The 14,207-nt window shown below is 50.0% G+C and overlaps 3 protein-coding genes across 3 annotated transcripts; all 3 read right to left on the bottom strand.

Moving 5' to 3' along the window:
* Positions 1 to 3,721: 3,721 nt before the first annotated feature.
* EV420DRAFT_1578507 (uncharacterized protein) lies at positions 3,722 to 4,983 on the bottom strand (the record flags this gene model as incomplete). Its single annotated transcript, XM_060474568.1, has 3 exons — positions 4,809 to 4,983; positions 4,543 to 4,757; positions 3,722 to 4,494 (listed from the first exon to the last, which is right to left on the bottom strand). The coding sequence occupies exons 1-3, from the start codon at positions 4,878 to 4,880 to the stop codon at positions 3,723 to 3,725; spliced, it is 1,059 nt and encodes a 352-aa protein (XP_060324357.1). The 5' UTR covers positions 4,881 to 4,983.
* On the bottom strand, positions 4,984 to 6,352 carry EV420DRAFT_1578504 (Phospholipase/carboxylesterase/thioesterase). The gene is made up of 7 exons (XM_060474567.1): positions 6,281 to 6,352; positions 6,150 to 6,223; positions 5,998 to 6,092; positions 5,894 to 5,941; positions 5,607 to 5,838; positions 5,295 to 5,559; positions 4,984 to 5,241 (listed from the first exon to the last, which is right to left on the bottom strand). The coding sequence occupies exons 2-6, from the start codon at positions 6,219 to 6,221 to the stop codon at positions 5,311 to 5,313; spliced, it is 696 nt and encodes a 231-aa protein (XP_060324356.1). The 5' UTR covers positions 6,222 to 6,223; positions 6,281 to 6,352; the 3' UTR covers positions 4,984 to 5,241; positions 5,295 to 5,310.
* Positions 6,353 to 6,658: 306 nt separating this feature from the next.
* EV420DRAFT_1727289 (oligopeptide transporter) lies at positions 6,659 to 9,972 on the bottom strand (the record flags this gene model as incomplete). The annotated part of the gene is made up of 16 exons (XM_060479850.1): positions 6,659 to 6,837; positions 6,891 to 7,220; positions 7,306 to 7,369; positions 7,419 to 7,688; positions 7,742 to 7,929; positions 7,980 to 8,037; positions 8,093 to 8,227; positions 8,415 to 8,461; positions 8,514 to 8,545; positions 8,690 to 8,755; positions 8,814 to 9,091; positions 9,142 to 9,231; positions 9,281 to 9,383; positions 9,433 to 9,597; positions 9,658 to 9,776; positions 9,828 to 9,972. 16 exons carry the CDS (start codon positions 9,970 to 9,972, stop codon positions 6,819 to 6,821), a joined length of 2,109 nt encoding a protein of 702 aa, XP_060324355.1. The 3' UTR covers positions 6,659 to 6,818.
* Between the last annotated feature and the right edge of the window lie 4,235 nt (positions 9,973 to 14,207).

Genomic DNA, 14,207 nt, shown 5'->3' with positions numbered 1-14,207 from the left:
CTAACCCTAACCTAACCCTAACCCTAACCCTAACCCTAACCCTAACCCTAACCCTAACCCTAACCCTAACCCTAACCCTAACCCTAACCCTAACCCTAACCCTAACCCTAACCCTAACCCTAACCCTAACCCTAACCCTAACCCTAACCCTAACCCTAACCCTAAGTCCCGTTTAGCAACGCTAAGTAGTGTACGCAAGCACTACGATGATGCCATTCAGACCTTAATCGGTTTGTACATCTCGCGCGGCTATCCTAGCGAATTAGTATATCGCTGGACTAGAGAAAACTTTACAGAACGATGGAATAGTCGAATTCGGGTGACACCGAAGGAAACAGAGGATAACGGCGTTCTAGTACTTAAGTCGCAGTATAATACAGCTTGGGATTACTTCTCTGCACGAGAATTAGGAGATACAATTATGAATACCTGGCGGACTCGCATCGCATCGATCGAACGCCTGGGGACAGTTCCCCGAGATAGTGCCGTTCTCTACGGGCAGTATCCGGCTGGCAAGATCCCTTCCGAACTATGTTTGGAAGTAAGATCCCCGGCCGGGCCCTCGGAGATTCCCGACATTAGAAAAATAGGTATACTCAATCGACGAATGATCGTGTCCAAAAAACGGACACGTAACCTATTCGATATGACCAGTCTATGGAAAAAGATTGTACTCTCCCACCTCGACGAGGCCGAACTCGATTCGGATCATCAATCCTCGTCCGAGGAGTCAGTCGCTAGCATCGACTCCAACGATCGGACGGATATTAACCCGAATATCCTCGTCGAAATGTATAAAACCAAGATACCCGGTTCGCTTAGGTCGACGTAAGTCGCGGGCGGCGGGAGGCCAAGAGTAGTTCGTTATAGCAAGCACGCTATCGCTAAGACCCGCCTCGGCGGCGAGCGGTGCCAATTTAGTGTGGCTAGATCTAAAACTCTACCATTATTTCTTACGCCCTAGATTCGTGGAGAGTCTGCGGCCGGTAGAGGGCTAATACGACAAGGGCCGACTGGCCCCGAGGTAATGCTCGTTCTCTAAACGCAGCGGCTGTAACCAGACGCTCTTGTTAGTACTTCCCCTTCGCCGTCTTCCAACGGCTTACTCGGTACTCGTTTTATACATAATACAGGAAATTCTCGTCTGACTTCCTCGCTTAGTAACTTATTAATTATCGCATTCTTCGACGATAAATAGGCTGGTGTGTCCAGCTGGCGGGCTAACCCTAACCCTCTAGTAAGTTATAGTGTAGCAATACGCTGCGAATGCAACTTAAACGTTCTGATTAAACTATTTAGACGCTAACTCTAACCGAGTTAACCCGAACGCTAACCGGGCCTACGGCCCGAACCTTGGTTATCGGTCCGCTTAATAGCGAAATGACGCAGCCTCCTCGGAGGGCGGACCGTTTATCGGGAATCGACCCGCTCTTAGTACGCCTCGGCCGAAAGGGAGACCTCGGCTTCCGGTCCGAACACCGGTCGGCATTTCTCGGCCCGATCCGGCACATTAGTCATATGGTATGACTAATCGGATCATCGGTTAGTATTAGTCATTTAATCTTACTAATAAATAAAAGTGGTCCCACTTTTATTATTACTAATGTCGCGCCATAATGGCGTGATTTGTTGCAATTCGCTTAGCGAGCGCTGCTGGTCCAATAGCAATTGACCCGCATAGTCTTGGCTTGCGCGATTAACGGTCCCTGAAGAGCTTTAAAAGCGAAACAGGTCGGGTTGGCTAATCCCCATCCCCTGTTGGACCTGCATCGCTCTACAAGCAACGCAACAAAGCCTCGGTGAGTGCTTGCGTTGTCTACTACTTTTGCGAGCCTTCGGCTCGCACCCCCCTCCCAACGCGGCTTCGCCGCGAAGGTCGGGGGGCTAACCCTAACCCTAACGGTCCCTGAAGAGCTTTAAAAGCGAAACAGGTCGGGTTGGCTAATCCCCATCCCCTGTTGGACCTGCAATGCTCTACAAGCAAAGCAAACAAGCCTCGGTGAGTGCCGCTTTGCCTACCCCTCTTACGAGCCTCCGGCTCGTACCCCCCTCCCAACGCGGCTTCGCCGCGAAGGTCAGGGGGCTAACCCTAACCCAATCTTGCAGTGAGCTCGCCTCGTCGCCAGAGAGCGACGCGACGCGACGGAGGGTCATGGTAAGTGCCAAGTGGCAATCTTCCCGGACCTGCCAAATTGGGCATCGTACCCACGTGGCTGTTTGCCGTTTTTCTGCCGGTGATCTCGCGATGCAAGATCATGATGCGACGGCTCCCTCCCGGTGAGCAGCAAAGCACATGGCTCAGCGGAGATGTGGTCACGGTCCTGCACCCACGATAGGAGGGTGAACCTCCTTGAATAAGACGACGAGGGACTTGGCAATGGTCTACAACACTGCCATTGTTCCTCAAGAGGGTGGTGAAATCGTCTCCGGTGAACCGAACGCCCTGCAGACATGGCCCGTCGTTGTTTCGCGTTACTGGGGGAAGACGGAGAATCGACGACGGCGGCGAGTGAAGGACAAACGTGGGGACTGTAAAAATGGACCATGACGTGTCTTCCAGTCCTCCTGCTGCAATGTAAACCACAGCCGCGGTGCTAGGAATGCAGGAAAACAATCGTCGTTGGATTCTCAATCTGGAGTGCCACGAGAGGCGTTGAGTCGTCGAGGGGTAACGGCGAGCCTTGTAACAATTGGGGAGTATCTGCAACGTTGCTAGGAGGTTCCTACTTCACTGGGAATGAGAATATAACGATCCTAAGAGAACTTGTCAGCCATAGTAGTAAAAAAGAGTGAATTCACACACCAAGACACCAAATCGACCCCCACATCAATTTTGCAGTTCTACCGCCTCACAGGTACTGCCAAACCCATGCCAGGTACCACCTGACATCATCCCAAGGTCCTACTAGCTCGCCCGACCATCTCAGAGCGAGACGGCGGGAGCGAGGGCCATGGTTAGTGCGAAGTGGCAAATTACCTGGACCTGCCAATTTCAATTTGGGCACAGATCGCGTCACGTGGTACACTTTGCCGATCGTTGCCGGTGATTTCGTGATGTAACTGCAGTTATGCGTCTGCTCTCTCCTAGCCCGTTGAAATCTAGACGTTTGGAGAGACCGCGACAGCGGTGCTATACCACGCATGGGATGGGCCACCTCCTCGCACGAGGATGCCCGCATCACAGGTCATGGAGGTAGTGGTCTCGATGCGTGGTACAGTACCCAGACACGCAACGTCTACCTCCACCTGCATGCGTGCAAGCAAGAGTGGGATGCAGAGGTGTCATGCCGTGGTACTGTACCACCGTATGTGATCCATGAGTGACACGCTATCGATCTCACCAGCCGTTGGACGCTGCCCACCAGTACGGCGGTCTGGTACCCCACCCCCGTGAGTTCTGGGATGCGATCGCAGGTCAGTCTCACTCCTCTCACCCTCTCCTGGCCGTAGATTCTAACCCTATTCTAGGATTGCGGTCCTCTGATGACCGCCTGATGAGCAGAATCCGTACCGCCTAACCATTAAGTCAGTCCCCCCCCATAATAAAGTAAAATATTGACATTGGTCACGAACACGAGATTGCTGAAACAAACATTTGCTCATTTCAAACACCGTCCTTGTATCCAAAAACGAGTAGGTAAAACTACACAATCCACTATGGTTAGAGATGTACAAGTGAGTATAAAAAATCCATGCACGAGTCCTGAAAAGAAAGACAAGAACTAGGCAGCTCCAGGCGGAAGAGGCGAGGGCATGATAGCCCTAAAAGGATCCTCCTCGATGCTCGGCTCTCGAGAATGCCTACTCGCCTCACGTGGTGGTGGCCAGACCTCTTCACGGAACATGCTCCCCGAGTCACCACGGACGAGTGAAGCTGTCGAGTAATTCAAAGGTTCGGAAGGCGGAGGAGAGGGAGGCGGAACAGATCGAGGCACTGACACGGGCGCGTTCGGCAGATCCCGATACCTCGTTGTATCCTCAAACTCGTCGTCGAGCAGTCCAACGGCACCTGCGCCCTTGCCTTCCCGCCTGATGCGCTTGATAGTCTCCATGAACCCGATCCGCCGTTTCTGGGCGCGTTTGTAGATGAAGACGGCACCGAGAGCAAGAGCGGCGAGGACGACAGCGGCGGCGGTGACGCCAGCAATGAGGGCCGTGCGGTTGACGTTACTCGAGCCCGAATCGGAGGTGGCGAGCGACGTGGGCATGTTCGTGGTATACGTGGTGAGCTGGCCAGATATGGAGGTAACAATCGTGGTGAGAGAAGTCGTGCTTGAATCGGAGGAGGTCGTGGTGGTAGACGGCGAAGGGGTGGTGGTCTCTGTTTGGGAGGTGGTAGACGGCGCTGACGACGTGGTGGTGGTGGGTGGGAGTGATATCGTCGAGGTAATGGTGGCCACCGTGGACGTAGTAGACAGCGGTACAGAAGTCGTGGAGAACGTTGAGCTCGACGTCGACGTTGAAAAGGACGACTCGCTGCTGCTGCTAGTCGTTCTGGAAAAATGTCAGCTAAACTCGAAAGAAGATGCGTCAGCGACATACATGATTGCCGTCGATGACGTAGAGGAGATCGTCGAACTCTCCGACGTCAAGCTAGTCGACGAAGCACTCGTGCTTATGGATGTGCTCCCGCTTGTGTCGCTCGGTGGGGGTGTCGACGGCCCAGCACTTCCTCCTGAACCCGTGGCACTCGTATCAGGAAGAGCTGCTCCAGTACCATCCGTAGCCGAAACCTGTCCTGCGACTCCAGAATTTCCCTACATTTCATCAGCAAAAAATCTCCGTTGCATCTTTTCATCACGACGTACAGAGGTGGCTTGACCAGCGCTAGAGTCGCTAGCAGGGCCCTGACGAGGGCGCAGTTGGCGCTTAAGAGCCATTAATGTCGTATGGAATGATCGAGATGAGGCATGCACTAAGACAGCAAGGAGAAAAGGAGCGAAAGGAAGCGAAACAAGGAAAAGTTGAAGGCGTGCTGAGATCGAGTACTGCCACACGGCATTTGCCGAGACATACGTCATTCCGTAACCAGCCTTGCCTCGTGGGCCGTAACACACGAAGAGCGTTCAAAGCCAGAGTTGTCGTCACATCACCGTCGTATGCGCAATCGTCACTAGCTACGACATGAAGGACCAGGAGGAATAACCATATATGGGATGGCTAGAGAACCAGAGGAACAGGCGTAAGAGAAGGTATGATACCATGCATCATAACCGCCGGATATTGTGCTTCATCTCTATCCTTACAATAACATGTTATAATATGTTCCACTACCTCTTCAAAAGAGAACGTACTTTGACGAAGAGCCTACTAATCCGATGATATATTCTTCTTTAACCAATCCTTCAAATCATCCATCTCCTGCATGTCCACAGAATGTCCCATTCCTTCATAGACATAGTACGAAATTCCTCCAACTTCATCCGTACTATCCCTGAGCACGAATCCTGCGGCCTTCAGCGCATCCACGCACTTTCTGTTCGTTTGCAGGCCTATCACCTTGTCGTCCGTCCCATGCGCAATGAACATGGGTATATCCTTCGCATCTGGAGCTATGTTCTGCATATTATTAGCAGTGTACAAAAGCTCTCCGGTAGAAGACGCACTTCGACTAACTTCTCTGGAATCAACATCCTTCCGCTGAGCATCACTATGCCAGAGAGTTTCAAGTCCCTCTTGGTGGCGCCGATAAAAAGTGACATATTCGCTCCTTGGCTGAACCCGCCTAGTACAACCCTCTTCTCTCCCTCTTCTTGTGCTTGACGAACAATGTTACACAGTGGTTCTACTGATTCCAAGATCCCCTCCTCGTCATCTGGACCCAACCTACTGTCGTACCTTTGAAAACACTCAACTTAGAGCTTAGGCGATTGGTTCATAAGCAAGCGCCTACCAAGCTGGTACTACTCGTCCACCGAGACGAGTACTCGGTCGGAGGGAGCTAGAAATACATTACTTCGGTATCACTGTATAACAAGAAAGCAGAAGGAAACGTACGCCTGAGGCATCAACCACTTGATGTGATCCAATCCCGGATCAGTGGCAAGGTCTTCCGCGATAGTTTTCATCTCGTTGGCATTGCTTCCCAATCCCTGAACGTCGCGTCGCTTTCATGACTTGTTACGAAAATGAAGAAAAATAGTTCATACATGGATAAGAATCACGGTCGCGCTGTGATTGGACTTGGCTGGGATCGTAATGAACTCTGGGACTTGAGACATGTCTGAAAAGGGAAACTGATCAGCATAGGCCATCCGAATATGAAGCGGTAAGGACGTGCCAGTCAGAATAGAGAGCGAAGATCGTGGTTAATGAATAAGACGGATTAGATCACATGACGATCCCACAGCGGTATTTCTGTCGAGGTTGGAGGATCAACGTAACGCTCACACAGCATTCGAATCTAACCCAAAGTCGATATATTCTTTAGTACTTGTAAGCCCTCAATTATACAGCATAAATCATTCTAGCGCCTATATATAAATCCATGTTTTAGAGGAACTGAAGACTCGAATTTAAGCTTTGACCGTGATACATCCTTCAAGAAGCAAACGGAAAATCAATAGACGATCTCGCCAAGCATTACGGACTGCCCCTCAGTCAACGAACAGTACAATAAGAATGACCGACAATTTATCCGGTCAATCATCTGTCGGCCAAAGAAAGTAGCATACATTTCCCACCTGCGACTCGGAGTCTCGAAAGTCGTAAGATTACAACATAAAAAGATACATGATTGATCTACAACAACAGTAGCGTCACCAGATAAACTCATTACTACAACCGTCAAGTTTAATCTTACAAATTTTCCGTTCTCTTTAGGCCCAAGTACGCGGCCTACGAAAAAAAAAATTCAATGCGAGCGCGTCACATAAATTGAAGGGGCTTACCCAAAGAAACTACCGTCCGACACAGTCAACAGCGGCGTACCAGCGCTATCTGCATTACTAAATGGCACTGTGTTTCCCCACCACTTCTGCACCGTCGTCGCGCCAATATCTCCATTCCTCGGATACTGCAAGCAGAAAAAGATAACGACGGCCGAGACCGCCACACCCGAATCCATGGCGGCTGAAAGGACGTAGTTGTACTTGGCCCACCACGAAAAGTGGCGCCGGCGGATGACGTATTGGAAGATGAAGCCAACAATAGCCCAGGGCACGTAGTTGACGGCGCTGGCAGGAGGAATGGCGCCGGTCCCGCTGAAAATGACTGGGAAGCTAAGGAGAAGGTTAGAGGTCTTAGGAAAGTGTATGCGGAAAGGAAGAACGTACTTTACATAGCGGATAATGCTGTTAGGGCCACTTCAAGCTGATCAGGTAACTGATAACCGGGCAGGCGAATCCGATGAGGAAGAAGAATACCAGCGCTAACAAGAGATTAAGCAACGCCATTGGGATGTAAGCAACTCAACACACCGTAGTAGACCTGTCCCTGGGAGAACTGCCTCGCCGGCCCGATAACACCCCAGATAATACTAGCAGTCCCAAATACCTCCGTCGACGGACAGATAAAGCCATCTTTTTGAGCGGGATCGCACAAGTTCTCGATATTGGTGAACATCCACGCTTGGACGCCGAGCTGCGTCGTACCAGCAATGACGGTGGCAATAACCTGCGCCCAGAACATCGAGCGTGGGGGAATCTTCATGTAATGACCAAGCTTGAAGTCAGACGTGAACGTCAGAGCTATCGGTCGGTGGCTGTTAGTAGGCGGCCGATGGTCTAAAAGTTGCACGTACCTTGTGCCATGGTAATGTATCCCCACGTCTTGAACATCATCATTGCAACGGGGCGACCAGGGAGGGCGTATCCAATGATTAGCTCGGTAACGACATTCAACCCAACTTGCTGATTGGTGATAGCTTGGATCATTCCGATTGGAATGACGTAGACAAAAGAGATGACCAAAGCGAGAATAAAGAATTGTCTGCGCTATCCTCAGTATGGGGATGGAGCTAAACGAGGAAATGTGCATACACGGGGAATTTGGTATCCCAAACCTCAATAGAGATAACGCCAAATGCGAACATGGATACTAGAGTACCCATCAGCATGGCGATAACATCACGAGATGGAGAAAGAAGATTTACAGAATATGATAGCATACCACCACTCCGGCACCTGCGGATATTGTGACATGAGGCGTGCATGGATATCCGGTTGCTCGTGCATAGCTCGGCGTGCTTGTGTCCAGATTTGTTTTCGGAAGTACAAGCTAACCCACGCTTATCAGACTCGGCGTCAACAGCAGACCGACATTGAAAACGTACAAGGCATGTGTAATCGTGGCGGTGATACTCGCGAATGAGAGAACCGTAGGAGATGGCGAACGTCGTCGAAATGTACAGAGGGCTGTACGCCCTGTACGCCTCCATCATTGAATGTGGCGTCTGGGTTCACAATCTTGGTAACGTTCGTAAGTGCCGCCAAAATGATCATACGACCCTCGGGAAGAGATCCTGCCACAAGATCAGTTGGGGTAAAGTACTTCGAGACAGAATGAATACTCACGGCATGTACTTGCTGTCCCATGCGTTCGAGTACTAAACATATGGATCAGATCATGCACCAAAAAGGAAGAGAAGAATCCATACATAGAGCGCAGGAGTGAGGATCCCTAAGAATAGACATCATTAGGCCAACGGAAATAGAACGGGACGCAGGCGACACGCACAGAAAAATGCCACGAATCCGGCAAAGATGTTAGCTTCAGCCCACCAGGGCGTGGCAAGTGGAGACCCGATATATGCAATCTAAAAAGAACCGTGGTTGGAGCACATGCAAGAACATTACGAATCCGCAAGTACTGACCTGGGCCCAATCAAACGTGATGAGACTCATACCCATACCATGCACGTATCCAAACATCTGGTTCACTGGCACATTATCGGGAACGATCCAGCACACCCAGGAGAAGTAGCTGAGCGCTTGGAACAGATACCCAGGCAGAAAGTACCACGAGAAACCACCCAGGAAGGCGTAGAAGAAGAACCTCTCTCGGCTAATACCTCCGCGATTACCGATACCAGCGTAAGTCTGAGCATGCAAGGTGTTGAACAGCGCACAGGTGACCAAATTAGTCGGCCAAACTAAAACTAATTAGACGGGGTTCGAAGTTAAACTGAAAGATGCCGCATACTCATCGAAGGCGGTTGGACAAGGAAGCGACGGGCAATCCCCCCGATGGAGAAGCCGATAAGCTGGGTAGACATCACCACCATCCATTGATCTACAGACGCAACGTTAGCGAATGTATAGCATGTAATACACAATCTTACATCCAAAGTTGTACATCTGGTTATAATAAACCCTTTGAACAGCAACGATATCAGTGGCGTAGGCACTCCCATAGCCCACCGAAGCCATGATCGTAACCAACACCTGTCATTCCAGCATTAGCGAAGATTACCCAAATTGATCGCGAACGTACATGTTCTTTAATAGTAAACGGCCCGGGATTCAGCGACACACCAAGAACTTTCCAATTGGGTACGATCCTCGCCCAAGCCCTACCGATAGGGAAGACAAGCAACTGCGCAACGATACCAGTAACCGTGACGGAGGGATAACGGAAGAAAAAGAACTGGTTGAGACCCTGGATGTAAGAGCTGATTTAGAAAAGTCGAGCAGAAAGGAAGGGCCGTAGTGGAAGTACCGGAATGATGATGGCCCAGATCAATCCAAGCACCCACGACCGCAGCGTTGACGCAGGAATGGACGGGTCATCAGTGTTTGCCACCGCCGAACGGACTTCTGGGTACGGAGAGTCGTCCTCTGCACAACGTACATGGTAAGAGTGTTATCGACGAAGTAGGAGTTAGCTACTCACCCAACAGTCCGGCAATAGCGGCGTCCTTGTCGATATTGGGATCATCAAAGTCGGGAGAGCGATAGCTTCGAGAGCCTCAATGTCAGATGCAACAGCTTTCTCCGCATCGCGGGACGACACGCTATCGTGCTTTTCAGCCATGATGGGGAGAGTAAGGATGCCTGGGAGAAGGCCGTTAGAATACAGACCATTTTTGTACCCAGATGGAAGAATAGGTCCATATGCTATTGAAACGATAAGGGAAACGGGCACACCGGATTCGGAATCGGTGGTAACTCACGCCGAACGTTGACTGGACCTGGGTATTATCGTACCGACGCGAGCATATGGGCAGGAAGAAGTCCGCCATGTTTGCTTCTCTCTAGCACGTGCCTGTAAATTTCCTTCCGCTTGGTTTCGGACGTTCCAAGCAGAGAGGTAGTGTGTTCTTCCTTCTTTATTGCGTGGCGAGGTGTTTTCTGCGGTAGAAACACATGTGAATGCGATCAAGGCGCATGGGAGAATGGAACGTACACATGATCGTGGATGCAATGGACCAGATAGCTTGCCCAAATGGTACTCTCCCGCCATATCTTTCCTTCTTCAGGACATGAGACCTGACGTGCCACATTAACCACGAGGTCAAGCAATTTTGACTGTCACCCACCAATATGTAATATACTTCACGGGTGATCAACCCTTCCATGTGCTGCTGTCATGTTTGAATACATACAGGACTAGCAGCGTTAAGATGTTCACGGCCACAAGTGCGAATGGCGATGGGAAATACGATTGTGGCGCGGCATTCCTCATAGATGACGCTTCCACGCCATGATAGATGCCAAGGCGCCGCCAAGGACTGTTCGGAATCCAGGTCAATTTTGATGTTGGGGGTGAGATGCTTGAGCAGTTGACAGGCTTCCACTGGCGTAAACAGTCCAGAACGAACACGGAATGATACATCAATCAAACGATAAAGAGATCAAGAGGGAATAGGCAGGCCTATTCAGGTTCGAAGGTGAGCGACCAACTGGGCGTGTCGGATTTCGCAGGCGTTCTCTCAGCCAAGCCCAATCCGTTTTCGGAATATACTATACATGTCAACTCGTCCCGGGATAACAGCGCGAGATGGCCCGCTAACCGGAAACGACCATGCGGTGCATATCTTGAATTTAGCGTGAGTACTAAAAATAGCACTCGGTATGTAGGGGACCCACGGAAGATAAGAAGCCTGCGCCGTTCTGGATGGCTCGGGCTATTTGACATAGCGAAGGGTAGTCCTCGAACATCATGCTATAATTAACAGTCTTTTACGACGCACGAGTAGCTAAGCCAGTGAGTGCACAAAGAAACGTCGGTATCACAACTCCGCGTCTTGTGTAGATAAGACACTCTAGTCCGCAAACAGAGTCCAGAGTATCTCCCACGACGCCTAATATTGAGCATGAGATTCCATGAGACACTCTTTCCGGACAAGGCGGACCAGGGTGGAGTTCGCCGTCCTAGTGAGCGCGAGTTAGGGCCAGAACAATGCTAGAGCATAAATCACCTACTAAGAATAAACCAAACTCCTGCAGAGACTAAAAATAACAGGCAAAGACAGTCGGTCAGAGATAAATGACAAAGCTGAATAAGAAGTGCATACATGCTCCGAAATTAACCCTATATTCTCACGTAGTGGAGCCTACAGGATCCAGGGACTGAGGCAAAGTTGGCGAGGAACACGGTGCGAATGATATAGAACGTACCTGTCCATAAAACAAGCGATAACAGTACGACCGGCAAAACCATACGGAGTTGGGGAACTAAATCATGATGAATGTAAGTCAGTCCGCCATAACGGAGGAGAGGTAGATTAGAACGAGGCTTACATTGATATGACATTGAGACCGCCAACGAAGCATACGCCACCCCAAGATCTATGATGTCAACCGCGAAGGCCGCGCCTTCTGACCAGTTTCTACGTTCTTCCTGATATCAAGGACAATCAAAATCAAGCTGGAGCGGGGCTTCGATCAACATACTTTGGGGGCATCGACATCAGTCGAGCTGGACTTCTTGTACTTAGATCCGTTGGGGTTGCTGGGAGAGCAGCTACATTGGCTTATGAAAGAGGAGACCCACGAATGATAGCGATCATGAGAAGCAACCCTCGGAGGGACATTCGAAGGTGCCAATTCTCATTAATGCCGCACTACCGCCAGCCGTCGCTGAAGCTGTATATTAGAACAACGAAAAAGCGAAGGCCAGAGGGTGACGCACCAATAATTACTTATGGAGGAAGACCACGGATCCATCGATTAACAAAAGTCGTCGTTTCTAGTGGGCGTTAAGGCGACGTCTCATTGAAGAACCGGAGAGGTGCATAGTCGCCGATAAGCCATACGATCTCGCTCATAAAGCAAGACCTGGTACATCTTTCAGTGAGCATAGACGGGGTAGAGGACAGAACATACGTTATCGTTGTCCAAACGCCTTACTACAGCCACTGCACCTGCCAGCGCCCAGACCATACACGGAAAAATACACGCAAGAGACCAGATCAGTCCCACCAGCAGAACTCGAACGGGGAAACGACTAGATAGCCAGTACGCTGGGACTGGGAGGGTACTGGACAGAGTGAGATGCAGATACATCAAGTGGAGGCAAGGGCTCACTTCCCAAATCGCCTCCAACGCGAGAAATCTGAATAATGCACTCATTAAGGAATCTGATTCTCTAAAATAACCTAAACACACTCACAGTGTGCTTATTAGACGCGATTATTTCAGCTGTTTACCACGGATGACTGCGCCACAACAATTTTTCGCGACAGGAAAAGGTATTGCAATGAACAGGGGACTAAAGATGTGTAGAGGAAGGAAGAGCAAAGAGAGAATGCGAAAAAGCAGCGACGCTACGACGTCAGTCTCGTCGTTGTCGTGGTAGGAAGGAAAGCCTATTTACCCCCCACGGTCCGCAATCAGCCGCAATAGAAGCGCGTCCATCACGTGCAAGAAGTTCCGGATCATCTCTTCAGGTTAGGGTTACAACCTCAGATTCTCCTGAGGAACGTCTGTCCCCATTCCGTCCCACGGGATGTCTTTCTGATTCCCTTTTCTGCGCGTTAGCTCAGTTGTATCCGGCCCGTTTCCAAGCTTTGTGCCATACAAACTGTTTGTCTACTTACATTGAAACTTCTAAGTTATATACAACCGTTAATGCTGTACTACCATTAGCGTTCTGCAGTATTATATCTCATCAAAGACTCCTTGAAGAAGTATTTTATATTACTCGACACTCACTCGTGCATGCTTGATGCTCAAATCGCAATAGTGTGCAGAGTCTGAAAATGTAATATTTAGCCGAACCTCCGCTCGATCTCTTCTTATCTCCTCCATCTGCCACAAACAGCCTTTGACCTTCCAAAATTTTGAATCAGCTCAGGTAATGATTCATTTCAGGAAGAATACTGGAAACTTACAAAGGAATCTATTATCTAGCGCCATCATGGTCCAAGAATTCAGCTTTCCGTAGGAGCTCGTCGACCGCTTAGTCGACGAACTCCAAGACGACCATCTAACCCTAGCGAAACTCCTCCTCATATCCCGCTCCTTCCGAGATAGGGCCCGATACCACATTTTCGGAGTATTTGTTCTATATCAATTCCCAGACTCGAAGCGGAAATTAATCACCCAAATATTCACCGACGAAAGTTCAATCCCTCCGCTCGTCAAGTCCCTACACATTTACCTATTTGATGCGCGGATGAATATCATCCACTCCTGCAAAACGTGAACCACATACACTTACAAACGGGCTCCCAAGAACTTTGCCGATTCATCAAAGATGCCTACGTCCTGTCGACCTATCCACTAACAACGCTCCACATGGGAAAACCTCCGACACTTCTACCGGCAACATCAATGTTGTACGACTACACAACGACTTTTCGATTTCATGCGCTGCCTCCCCCCGAGGCTCCAATACATCTCTTTGAACGACGTCTACATCCAGGAACCTCCCTTCGCTCAAGACACTTCTACAATCCAGGGACCATCACTGCGCACGTTGAACCTTCACACAGATATGAAGGAGCAGAACATCTTCCGCCCCAACTGCTCCGGAATATCCATCTTCTCCCGCATCGATCAGCTATGCCTCTTGGACCTCGGTTTAGACAGCGTCAGCATGATTGTCCACTCGTTACCATTGAAGTCATTGCAGCAAGTCTGCATCATTCCACGTGCCTTGGATATGAGCATCTCTCAATACCTCACAGCCTCAGCTAATCTATGGCAAACAAATACGGACTTTACCTCTCTAGACTGTCTACACGTTCCGAGCATCTCCATCTAGATCGACGTCTTCATGGCCGGCCACATAACACTCGAACGACTCATCGAAAAGCTCAAAAC

This window comes from Desarmillaria tabescens, assembly GCF_030435595.1.
Source record: "Desarmillaria tabescens strain CCBAS 213 chromosome Unknown EV420scaffold_64, whole genome shotgun sequence".
In the NCBI taxonomy this organism is placed as follows: Eukaryota; Fungi; Basidiomycota; class Agaricomycetes; order Agaricales; family Physalacriaceae; genus Desarmillaria; species Desarmillaria tabescens.
The sequence above is the reverse complement of the archived record's forward strand: the minus strand, read 5'-3'. Positions and strand labels throughout refer to the sequence as shown.

What these genes read in the sequence shown, in the direction of transcription:
- EV420DRAFT_1578504 (XM_060474567.1), bottom strand. Translation starts at nt 6,221, where the DNA reads ATGTCTCAAGTCCCAGAGTTCATTACGATCCCAGCCAAGTCCAATCAC. An exon ending in AAGTGGTTGATGCCTCAGGC is followed by an intron (nt 5,942 to 5,997) that starts GTACGTTTCCTT and finishes ATGTATTTCTAG; the next exon opens with CTCCCTCCGACCGAGTACTC. An exon ending in GGACGAGTAGTACCAGCTTG is followed by an intron (nt 5,839 to 5,893) that starts GTAGGCGCTTGC and finishes GTGTTTTCAAAG; the next exon opens with GTACGACAGTAGGTTGGGTC.